Consider the following 12,591-nt stretch of genomic DNA (forward strand, 5'->3'; position numbering starts at 1 on the left):
CTTTGAGCATTGTAAGTCATGGCTGTGTAGTGACTACAATATTATCAATACAGTGTACTCCCTTTAAAACGAAGTCCTCGGGACGGACACTTTTCTTTTGTTATGTTGAAAATTCATCATAACCAAACAAATAAACAATAAAAACACTTAGAGTGGATAATGTTGCGACCTGAACTTTTACTTCGTTGTAACCAGAATTTTGTTATAACCATGTTTGTTATATATGGGAGTGCACTGTACTTAATAGCATAAGAATGTTACTATGGAAAATAAAATTCCCTGCATTCCAACACACTATGTGCCACAAGTGGGGAAATTTCACCTTAGGAAAACAACATGGTCCAGACTCTATAACATCCTGTTTGTATTTGATTCCATATAAAATGTACTGAACTGCGAACATCCATACATGTGAATACAAAATCTGTATTGTCTTATTTTGAGCTAAACATCTCTCTTTTTCTTTTATGGGCAATACTAGTCACATTACACCATGACAAAAGAAAAATGACAAGTATAAAAACCTGGGGCTTTTTTTTTCCTCATGATGTTGCACAGAGCTGTCAGGCTTCGTGCTTTACATTTACATCATAACATTTGATAATACAGCCTCATTTTCACACTGTCTATAAACTACTGTACAAAGAACTCCTACAATTTCAAAGTGATAATCTACAATGTTTATCAATTTGCGTCTATTGCACCAAGTCCATGTCAGGCATTCAGTGTTGGTACGATTTAAAACATAAAATTCTGCATGAAACACTCATACAATTTTGGCACTAGTTACAGGCAGACTCTGAAATACGTGTACAAGCCACATCCACCCACCCCTCACGGGTTAAGCATTTTCTATTGCAAGTCATCATCTGTGAAGTGTGATTCAAATACACCTTGATGCCTTCTCCTCGATACCTTTTGCTACTTCCTGCGACAAAAGCATGAAGAAAATGCTGTTGCAGGTTCAGGGGAATTTTCAAAACAGCACACAAAAGCTTAAACAAACAAACAAAGGATTAAGGTATGACCCCAAAAGGAGGCCATATTTTGATAAATGCCTTTTGTGATGATGAAAAAAAAAATCCATCATCAATACGCCAGTGATGATAATTAATCTTTTTCTCCCTCCTTTTCTCCCCCGCCCCTCTCTCTATCTCTCTTTTTTTTTTATTGTTGTTACGGTACAATTTTTCCACAAAGTCGAAGTTTTTATCACTGAGTCATGACTACTGAAGAACAAGCTGTCCTCTAGAATATATGACAAATCATCATCTATTCACCAGATGAAATCAAGTGAAACCAAGAGCGACAAGTATGTGGTTTCTTTTTAAATGACCCAGTCACAAACACAAAACTGAGCTAGATGCTCTGCCAAAAGGTCGTTTCCGCTCTTTGTGATGACAGCAGTAGTTCATCCATTGACAACTTGGGGGGGGGGGGGGGGGGGGCAGAGCCGGGGTCATGTGGTTTCCTCTCTGAGAGGGTGGCACTTTAAAGTCATCTATTCACAACATGACCACGAAATGAGACCCCTATCAAGCACCGCCCACATCTTTTGGAAATGATGTTCTGGAATTTGAGCCGCAGGAGAGGGGAATAGCCTCAGAGTGAGAAACTACCATGTCATCTGCCAAGAATTGGAGGGATTGGAATGAATTATACAGATCGCTCACGTTTCTCTGCACAAAATACCCTCATAACACAGCCCTTTATATTGAACCTGGAGAGGTATAATATACATATTACAAATGTGATACCACACAAAGTGGCTTGCCACTCGCCCAGCAATCACTTCGTTTTTGTCACCTTCTAAATAAAGGCTGCTTCATTGATTACAATGTAGGTAAATTACACAGGATACAGTGGATACTACCTGTAGAACTAAAACTTTTTTTTCATCAGTATTCAATATAATCCCTGCAAACTTGACCTACAATGTAGTTGTAAGTTTGATAGAAAAGCCATGCAGGCATTATGATGTACACTATGTCAGTCAGACAGGAAATCCATGGCAACATAATAGGGATTAGGGGGATTTAACTAATTTCTAACCATTGAAAATCAGTTTTAAGACAAATTTGCCAATCTGCAAAGAAAGCTCTCCAGCGTGTGTACCGACTGGAGATCAGAGCACAGAAATGGTGAAAGATGGAATGTTGGTCAAATCAATGCTGTGTGCTGTATGGAACAGCACAGTCTGGTTCGGAAATGTAGCATCAGGAACATTAGAGCCATACTCTATGTTTTGCTTATTGTACAAAAATCTTACAGGGAATTACACTTCACATCAAGCATTGAATTTGACTCTATGGGTGCGTTCGAGTGCTCTAAAGCAAACAACAGCAAACTGAACCAAAGCATACCGTACTGAACTCTGCCAGATTTGGAGCGATCGAGCACTCTATTGAGAAAGCATACCATATGAGTTATTTTTAGAGGGGGTCACACATCTTATAGCAAGAGGGTCATTCACCTGGCATGCTAAACCCGTTGAGGATGAGTCCTGAGTATACTCGGGCAGGTGTCTGGGAAATATGTGTTGCAGCAAAATCAGTTCGTCTTCAACAGGTTTTTAAACTACTTACAGATGTCCAGAACAAAGAGAAGGAACTCTTTGCATGATGATGTACATGCATGTTACACACATTCTTCACATGTGATCTTTTGATAAGGTTTTGGTTCCCTTTTGGAGCACATCGGGAAAGTAGTCCATTTTTGGCTTGGTTCAGTTTGGTATTGTACACTTTTAAAGGAGCGTTTGAGCGCTCCTCTGGCACAGGCACGGTACAGTTCAGTTCGCTTTAGGAGAGCGTTCAAATGCACCCTAAAATACCAGGTCACAAATTTGTAAATATTGCTTGTTTATTCTTTTCTTGTCCCTATCACAAAACAAAGTTTCCCTCATACTGTACATAATGCCTAGTTTTGTCTTTACCTTGTATATAAATCAGAGAGTGCTAGCATTTGATATTTTGCCTACCCTATGTTGACAACTGATTTGTGTTTCTTGTTACGTGTGTTTCCAGTTCAGGCAATATTCTGCAATATCATTACTATCAGCATGTTAGCTACACAGTATAAATGCCAGAATGTTGTGTCTACTTGACTTGTTTGTATCCCACAGAGCAGATACAACATTTCTAGGTACTGTACCTGTAGGTAACAGTTTTCCCATGGGCTACTACATCAGAGCAAACGCGATCGCTTCTTCACAAGCACTTGTACAGACGTCATCAACCTGTTACGATTACCTCTTCTCCGTGTGTTGTTCCTACTATACTCTGAGAATCTCGGACAAAAATCTTAAAGTGACATTGTACATGTGACTTGTTAAATTTGCCAAGTCACTGCATAATGACCTCAGTAACGCCACCTACTGCACACTGCACCTTGCATAATTTGGCTGTGTTGTAGCAATCACCGAGGCAGCCTCCATTTTAAAAGCCTCAAGGTTTGCATCAACAGGTGGAATGCAGACAGAGGGATGAATCATTCCACCTGCATAAAGTAATTGATCACATTGCATGGCCTTTAATGATTGCTTCTAATGAATGATTCTGCTGGTTGGCTTTACTTCATGGGATTTCCTGAAATGTTCCCTCATTTTATCAAAACATTTTGTGGAATGCATCAAAAGGTCATCCAATATAGGCCTATAATGCAAATAGCCCAATAATGAATGGCAGCAAGCTCATACAAAATGTAACTTGTGAATACACAAAGTGATTTGCATAAAGGAGATTCCTGCTTATGACAAACAAACAAATTTACATATAACTGATACGCCTAAACTGTACCCCCCCCTCCTGTCTACACACTACCACTAACATAGATTCAAATTGCCAGAAAGTGTCAATACGACAAATAATCACTCGATTTCGATGGTGCCTTTCTACTGTACTTTGAGGGTGCTTTCTCCAAAATACCCATCCACAACCCTTGCATCGCTGTAACAAAAATAAGTGATCGTAAGATTCAACTTTCCAATATTCCATCCTACAATGTGTGGATTAATGATGTGACCATGATCTTTCATGGTCGACCCTGTCCATTGTCTGTCAACCTGCAAAAAGAATCTCGTTTTTGGCATTGAAGGCTCTCAGAGAATTGCAGGAGGAACAGGTTAACGATTCCCTCTGCTTCTAAGCATTCACATCAGACAGTGCCAGATGGCAGCAGTTTTAAAAATTTCTGGCCATAAATGATCCATAGAAAAGCAAAAGTAACATCTCAATACATCTGGGAAACACCAATGTTATTATGCTATGATATATCCAACCTGCCGCAGTCTCAAATTTATCTTTAATACAACATCCCATTATCAACAACACAGCCCTGTTATACACAATGAAAATAAGTATTCTTTATTTGAAGCAGTATATGACATAAGATTGGCGACTTGAGTTTGATGTCACAACTGTATTTGAAAACTTCACATCACAAGATTAATCTCTTCATGAATGTCAATGATGATTGTATTGCACATCTTTGCTTGAATTCATAATTGAAGTAAACAGTGCTGAAAAAGACACACATTGTATCACACGTTATGATAGCTGCCAACCAATTCGATTCAGTGGAATCATTTTGACCTTTTCAAGCAGATTTCGAGTTCTCAATCTGTGTGAAAAGAATTTGTATTCCATCACTTTCTGTATCAAGTATATCGAATGAAAATAGCTGAAAAAGAGGAATTAGTGAGCATTTAATGAATGATTTTAACTAGAGATTCATCATGAAAAGAGTGAAGCTGACATCTTCATTTCATTTTTTTTTTGGAAACCCATTTGAGGGTCAGTCAAGTATTCAACACTGGAATCCACTATAAGTATAAGCAACAGATATCCAAGAGCATTGCTGAGACATCACAGAAAAGTCTAGTTCCATCAAATCTTAGAGCTCCGCTACTGAAGTGAACCATTTTATAAGCAGCAGATCTCTACATTAGCATTACGGAAGGGACAAGTTGCAGCAACAAAGACAGATTAAAACTTTTACAGTGCAAGTGTATGTACCGGGTCGTCACGGTAAAAAGTCTCATTAAATCATCTTCTAAACAAGGGATCTCATTTGATGTCACCTCTCTTCACTTGTTGATGACATTGAAGGCTTTTAGTGCCCTTTCCTGCCATAAATAATACCCAGTTATCGGAAAGCCAATATCCTCTCGAACAGAAAGGATGACCTATGCATCCATCAACAACTCCACATCAGACTGTCAAACAAGCTACTTTCACTGGCCATCAAACATACGGAGCCAAGTGTCATAGTGAGTCAGGGTGTTGTCCCAGATGGAGTGGCAATTTTTTGTATTCCATACAAACAATGTTCTGGTTCTAAAGCACTACATTGGATGTCTAACATTCCTCTGCAAATTTGAGGTCATGATAGGCACTGCCCTAGCTCCAAGACGAAAGTTTGAGGTGCAGAAAACATTTCATATTTCATTTAATCATAAATTGTATTTCATTGTAAAATTTTGAATGATACGCTTCTTTTAGAATTTTTTTAGGACAATAAAGGAAAGAATCAAATGTTATAAACAAGTATTTTAGTTCTCCTCATAATGCACAAAATTCAAATAAATGAAAATTAGGTCCTCTTGCTACATGTAGCTCAATGTATTTCCACATTGCGCACATTTGCGCATGCAGGTTTCAGTGTGGCATACTTGATCTTTTAAATGAAGTACACTGCTAAAGAATGTTTCAGCATGTTTTCCACTTTTTGATGATAAAAGTGTCATTCTTACATTGCAGTTTGATGCACTGCTCCAATTCAAGGCACACACAGTCATTGCTGCCAGAACATTGACAGAGAGAGAGAGAGCGACCTGCTGCATGGGGAAGTCTCTTCTGCTGCGACAGCTCTAGTCCTGCTTTGATATTGATGCTCTCTTTTGTCAAAGCACCTGGGTACAACCTGCCGTTGAGTGAATAACTTCTCGACGGTGCCGAGCATGACTTCAAAGGAGAGCAGGAGTTCTTTCCCGATCCATAACACATTCCTCGTCGGGTCAATACCGATAATAACCATGAGACAAACTTGGAAGAAGCAGACAGTAAGAAGACTGATGATGAGTCATGTGTCAATCAATCAGCCCAAAACTTCCTTGGAGAAAGCCAAACAAGTGATGAAAAAGAAAAGAAAAGAAAAAAAGAGTTCCTATCAAGGGAAGGATGTGGGGGAAGTCCTCATCTCCCTCCCTCCCCTTTTATGTGAGGGCACTTAATAGCCCTTAACCCATAGAGGATGAGTCCCACGGATACTCGGGCAGGTGTCCATAGGAAATGCGTGTTATAGCAAAATAGGTCTGTCCTCAACGGGTTAAAAAAATTCCTCCCATATCAAAAAGGTTGGCGGCTACGCTCAATGATAATTTCAGTTTCAACTGCAATTTATTGCAACGCAATATTACTACAATAAATCATTTTTCCTCACCCTTGCAAAGCAAAACATCAGATGTATACTGTATCTGTGAGATGTAAAATTTCAGTATTGATTTTGTCCATCACATGGCTCTGTCAATGAATTATCATGTATTGAATTTCAGATTAACCCTTAAAAATAATGAATATGAACTGATAAATGCACAAATTCCCTTTATCTCCATTTACTTTTTATAACATATATTTCCAAGATATGAAATTTCTCTATAAAGTGAGACATGTCAGACATTCGTGATTGAGAACCACATGGATAGAATAAAACCTACAAAGTATTTTTATATTTCAGGGGAAGAGTTAATGATTTCTCACATTGAAGATCATAAACAGCACATTTGCTATATAAAGAAGGCAGTATTTTTTGCAAGGTTGTTAATTTTTCCTATATCAACACACTTGCAAAATTCATGAAAATAAACACTATGATAAAAAGTATCCATAAACAGTGTTCTCTCTATGTGCCTTCAAAGGCATCCTCAGGTTAATTGCTATGAAATATGAAGTGATACGCTCAATCAAGAAACTGTTACTTAATCAGCAACTTGAATAGTCATCCGAGTGTTGTACAGATCTGGTTCATCATTATTCCTGTTTCCAATGGTTGAAGATACATCTCCCAAATTTTCTTGATCGGATGGCCAGTCAAGATTGTGCCATGCTACGAAACATGCCTAGGAATATGCATAGTAAGAACAAACACAGATGTGGGTATATGGGACTGATACAAGTGTTGTTTCTGCCGGCGAATAAAAGTACTCTGTAAGATGAACTTTCATGTGAACATGCAAGTCTTATATACCCAAAGCTTTGCATCAATTTAGTCTACTGCTCTCTTGAAGTGTACATATCGGTTTCTATCCTCCATAATCTAATAAATTACAATGCTTTCATGGTTTTGTATCATATCAAACATGTGACATCTACATAGTTCTAAAGATGTATTATACTGTAATCCATCATTACACCTGATGTTATTTGTCTTCTTAACAAGGCAGTAAAAAAAAAGAAAAAGAAAAAAGAAACCCTGTCCTTTCTGCAGCAGCTGATTTCATGATAATGTACTACAAAAATTCATTCAGAGCACACGATAGCATTCCAGATATATTGGTACAGCAGCTAGTGAACATTCAAATTCACAAACCTTATAAATTTATTAATCTCCATCATGACAGTGACCATTTTTATTTACCTGGAGACTGACAATGCTTCCATGAGGTGCTATAAAAGCCTTTAAAACCACAAATGAAATTTTACACTACCTGAAGCAATTTTGATTTCCTCTAGTGTTACCTTTCCACATATTTGAGACTTTCTTCTAACAGCTCAAATAGTCTCTTGAAAACAGCTGTTTCGGAAACTTTCATTCTGGATGGAAGCCTTGTTTGATGTAGACAGTCCTGGAGAGCCAAGTCTAGCTGGTTTGCAACTTGTGTGGGTGGATATCTGAGCAGGCCTGGGGTACCAAAATGTCGACTGAAGATATCTGAACATACAGCCTGGGACAAGAAAACACAAAACAGAACAGAACACATTCAGATGATGCTGAGAAAATGCAGTAAGATTCTTGCGTATAAGACAGGTAAATCTCTGCACATAGAAATCATTTCCCCTTTTTATAGAAGCAGTCACTACAAATGCAACACATCCCAAAGGATCATGATGAAGCTCATAATTCAACTAGTTCAAAATGTGCACGGAAAATTGTCAAGATATTTTTCACGGGTTCTAAAATTTGAGCACGCAAAAAGTTGTCTAATATATGCGAAAATTAATGTCCTGTGAAAATTTCCCCATTTACAGTATCACATGCAGTATTGGGTAGGAGTTCATATACCTGGAGATTTGTGTTTTTCCTCTGGGAATTGCACTTCCCAGCAGCCATGTCACATGTGCCCTTGCAGTCAAAAAAGTGGCAATCCGCATCACTGCTGCAATCTGGCTGATTCAGCGTGATGTCCAGCTGATTTTGATAGAATGTTATGTCCACGTCAATGGCCTTCACCACAAAGTCTGCGCTGACGCCAAAGTTGTCATGCTTCACATCGCACAGGTGGAGCTTTTCGGGGAAGGCGCCATCCATCGCCGCGACAAAGTCCATCATGCCAAGGGCGATCTTGGCGCGGTTCAGCCAGGGAAGTGAGGCCAGCTGTTCCTGGACACTGACCACACCCGGATTAAGAATAAAGCCCGGTGGCACGTTCTCCAAGATGTAGAAGTGGCCACATGTGCCGTGCACCTGAGGATAATGGTGGAATCCATTCCAGTACTGGAACGCGACAAATTCCTCCTGTTGCAGCAGCGCCCACAGACTCACAATCTCCGGCTCTGTGAGGTCCTCCATGCGACTCTGGCCTGCGCCCCTCCACATACGCTTCAAGAGCTCTTCTTCTGAGAGTTTAAGGTCAAAGCCAAACTGCCCCTCAACCGTGTGCCGCATCATGGATTTGAAAAGCCCCATGTCGGGAACAATGGTTCTCATATCACCATTCTGACGAATAACGGAAGCATACGGCTGAGAGTAGTCCGAAAGCTGGCTGAACTTCGACTTGAGGATGACAGGCTCACCGTTCCATGTCCCTTGAAAAACAACTTTACCCTTGAGATAGTTAAAGCAGGATACATACTTGAGAGCTCCGCTTTCACAGAGGTCTGCACACAGGTTTCCATCCACGAGGCTGTTTTTATACAGGAGACACTGTAGGAAGAAAAATTAAAGTGACAATTTATGACATATGAGAGTAATCCAAAAATTTCATCCAAGTGTTCTTGCAAAACTTTTCTCACATTCAGGTCTTGAGCTCAGCTTTCTGATGAAGTGTGTTTCAGATATTCTATTCATTTCAGCCATTTCATGATTTTGTTGTTTGTTTGTTTGTTTTTGTTCAAAGTATATCTAATTTTAATACAATGTTGAAAAGTCAAATTAATGCCACAGGTTTTGTTAAAGACCACGGATAAGCAAACTTTGAATTATCTAGACGTTAGTGTATAATATGACATACTAGTTCAAGACAGAGATCTAGGCAAATCATTGTAATCAGAACATTTAAGTTAAAAAAAGTTAAGCAAGGACCTTGTGCTAGATAAGAAGGCTATAAAACAAGTTGTGAAGTCACAGTGGTGGAACAACATAAAACTTTGTAAAGCAGGTATAAACAGAATTCCACAAATATGATTAATAATGTGAAATGTACACGTAGATACTCCTTCCACTTACAGGTATTACTGATATGTGATAAAATTCATATAATATTATTCCCCCTGCTCTTTCAAGCAGTAAGTCCAGTGCTCTTTCACTATAGTAAAAATCAGGAATTCTTTTCACATTTTCTGATAACATTTCACTACTTTGACATCAGGAATGGTTGTAGCCTTCTTATCCCGCAATGGTGGCACCGAAAGAAGAAAACTGATAGAAAGGAGTCACACGTGCAAAATGTCAAAATGTATTGAGCAACATGTGACAGTGTGTGTCTGCTTCATTGTGTTTTGTTGCTTTGTTTTGATTTGGAGTTTAAAGGAGACCTCTGGATGATTTTCAGACTCTTACTTCTGAACATCTATGAATTAGTTATACCGAGTACAAAGTTTCAGAATTTATAGTGATTGGGAGGTGGAACTAGAATTTTATCAAAAATTATAACAAATTGTAATGAACAACGATGATGACATGGCAGCCTCCCCATAGGAATGCACGAGTTGCGGCTCAAGTAAGCAGACCAAAAGAAGAAGACACGCATAGATTTAATTCCACACAGGTGAACTTGTTAAGCAAGCGGTAATGTAATAGAATTACACTGCTAGTGCTACATTGCTAAAATAGGCGAGTGTCCTATGTCATCATCATTGTTCAGTGTAATTTGTTTTTAAAAGATTTTTCAGAGTATTGGTTTCCCTGCTCAAGGACCACAATAAATTCCACAAATCTATACATGGAGTTGTCGATTTATGTACTACATGATGTGAAATTTTGAAAATCATCTAGACTTTTACAGTATTCTTTTAAAACAGTGGATGGCACCCTTTTGAGTATTGAGTCAGCTCCAGCTCCTGCCCTCTGACTCAACAAATGTGTACTCACCAAATTTTGGACAATCTCTTTGCCCTTGTGGTTTGGACACTCATAGGAGAGCAGACGTGTCAGCTGGTTGCCGAGGTACAAGATGACAGAGACAGCTCCCAGCATCAGGCTCCTGAACAGGAGTTTCTTGGATACCCTGCGCATGGTGCCTCCCTGGGAGTCCCTAATTCAATAAGACCCTCTTGCTGTGTGGTCCATACTCTGGAAAGAATCAGGATACAAGTTGATTCCAGTTAGTTATCATATTTGACATGATCTGATAATCACTCTTGGTATCAGTTTTGATTAGTTTTTTTTAATGTTCAATAAACAGACTAATGAAGAATTCTCGATGGCAAGACGAACTGGCATTAATCTGAGCAGTCAGATATCAAAGACAGATGAAAAATTATGCAAGCACATGGAAAGCCCCCACAAAAAATACAAAACAAAACAAAACATGCTACCACGTACTTCCTTGGCACACAGACATCAAGTCTTCAAGGCTTAATTACATTTGTACATAGACCGCCCTTCGGTGTCAATGCATCAGCAAGTTGCTAAATATCTACAGTGCCATGACAAGAAAGCTTCATCTGCATTCTACACTAGCTGTGAAGACATTGCAAAAAACAAAAACAAAACAAAACATCCACTGTATTAGAATTTCCTGTCTATACTCTTGCGTATTTGTAAACACCTTGAGCCACAGGATCTCCAGGACAGCGTCCTCGCTTGTGGGAGAGCACTCATTCAAGGTTTAGGGTTGAAGTGATCTTTGCTGCCCCACTGTCGCCATGGCATTTATGGTTTGTTTGTTTGTTTGTTTGTTTGTTTTTCATAAAAAGCTTGCTTCAATTCAAATAAAATCAATTCAAGGCAGATTTTCCCTTTCGTATTTCAATAATCTGCACTTGCTATGGTAATTATTCTTGCACACTGCTAACCACTTATCAGCTGTTCAGAAAGCACTACTGTCACAGTACAGTGCAGCACCCCATCGTGCCCATACATGCTATGCCTGGCCTGGCTGGATCAACATCGTCACAAGTCGTCACCACTTCCATGACAGCGATTTTCACTGGTGGGACTACGAAAATCTTTAGTCCGAAATACTGTTTTGACGAAACAATTTTACTGGCTTAATTACATTTGTACATAGACCGCCCTTCAGTGTCAATGGACAATGCATCAGCAAGTTGCTAAATATCTAGTAATCTACAGTGCCATGACAAGAAAGCTTCATCTGCATTCTACACTAGCTGTGAAGACATTGCAAAAAACAAAAACAAAACAAAACACCCACTGTATTAGAATTTCCTGTCTATACTCTTGCGTATTTGTAAATCCCTTGAGCCACAGGATCTCCAGGACAGCGTCCTCTCTTGTGGGAGAGCACTCATTCGAGGTTCAAGGTTGAAGTGATCTTTGCTGCCCCACTGTCGCCATGGCATAATATGGTTTGTTTGTTTTTTGGGTTTTTTTTTCATAAAAAGCTTGCTTCAATTCAAATAAAATCAATTCAAGGCAGATTTTCCCTTTCGTATTTCAATAATCTGCCACTTGCTATGGTAATTATTCTTGCACACTGCTAACCACTTATCAGCTGTTCAGAAAGCACTACTGTCACAGTACAGTGCAGCACCCCATCGTGCCCATGCCATACATGCTATAAAATTACCTGGCCTGGCTGGATCAACATCGTTACAAGTCGTCACCACTTCCATGACAGCGATTTTCACTGGTGGGACTACGAAAATCTTTAGTCCTAAATACTAACTGTTTTGACGAAACAATTTTACTGGACGCAAGCGCAAGTGCGTGTATGCATTGGTCCCATCACATCACAAATATCACGACGGTAGGCTGCATGAAAGCCGATCCCTAGTCCTTTGTGTGCCTAAATTGAGTGCCGGGCCGGTTGGCAAAGGCGAAATGACATTGAAATTACTAGTACACGTCTTGTCATGTGTCCGGTATGCGGATCACACATGCACAACACAGTACTGTAAGTCATTACAGTAACGTGAGTACACGTGTTGTGCACTCACTAGTAGGAGACCATTCACAACGCTCAAGCCCGGC

General features: G+C 39.3%; 1 protein-coding gene across 2 annotated transcripts; it reads right to left on the reverse strand.

Annotated features, from left to right (window-relative positions):
- Window positions 1-7,010: 7,010 nt before the first annotated feature.
- On the reverse strand, window positions 7,011-10,672 carry LOC139714721 (divergent protein kinase domain 1C-like). Of its 2 annotated transcripts, XM_071626394.1 has the most exons (4): window positions 10,528-10,672; window positions 8,281-9,141; window positions 7,737-7,942; window positions 7,011-7,117 (listed from the first exon to the last, which is right to left on the reverse strand). In XM_071626394.1, the coding sequence occupies exons 1-4, from the start codon at window positions 10,669-10,671 to the stop codon at window positions 7,105-7,107; spliced, it is 1,224 nt and encodes a 407-aa protein (XP_071482495.1). In that variant the 5' UTR covers window position 10,672; the 3' UTR covers window positions 7,011-7,104. The 2 variants fall into 2 exon arrangements, with proteins under 2 accessions (XP_071482495.1, XP_071482496.1); XM_071626395.1 differs by lacking the exon at window positions 7,011-7,117 and having other exon boundaries at window positions 7,730-7,942.
- Window positions 10,673-12,591: the final 1,919 nt, after the last annotated feature.

This window comes from Diadema antillarum, unplaced genomic scaffold, assembly GCF_040938485.1.
Source record: "Diadema antillarum isolate AM-2024a unplaced genomic scaffold, OU_Dant_1.0 seq00002398_RagTag, whole genome shotgun sequence".
NCBI classification, from domain to species: domain Eukaryota; kingdom Metazoa; phylum Echinodermata; class Echinoidea; order Diadematoida; family Diadematidae; genus Diadema; species Diadema antillarum.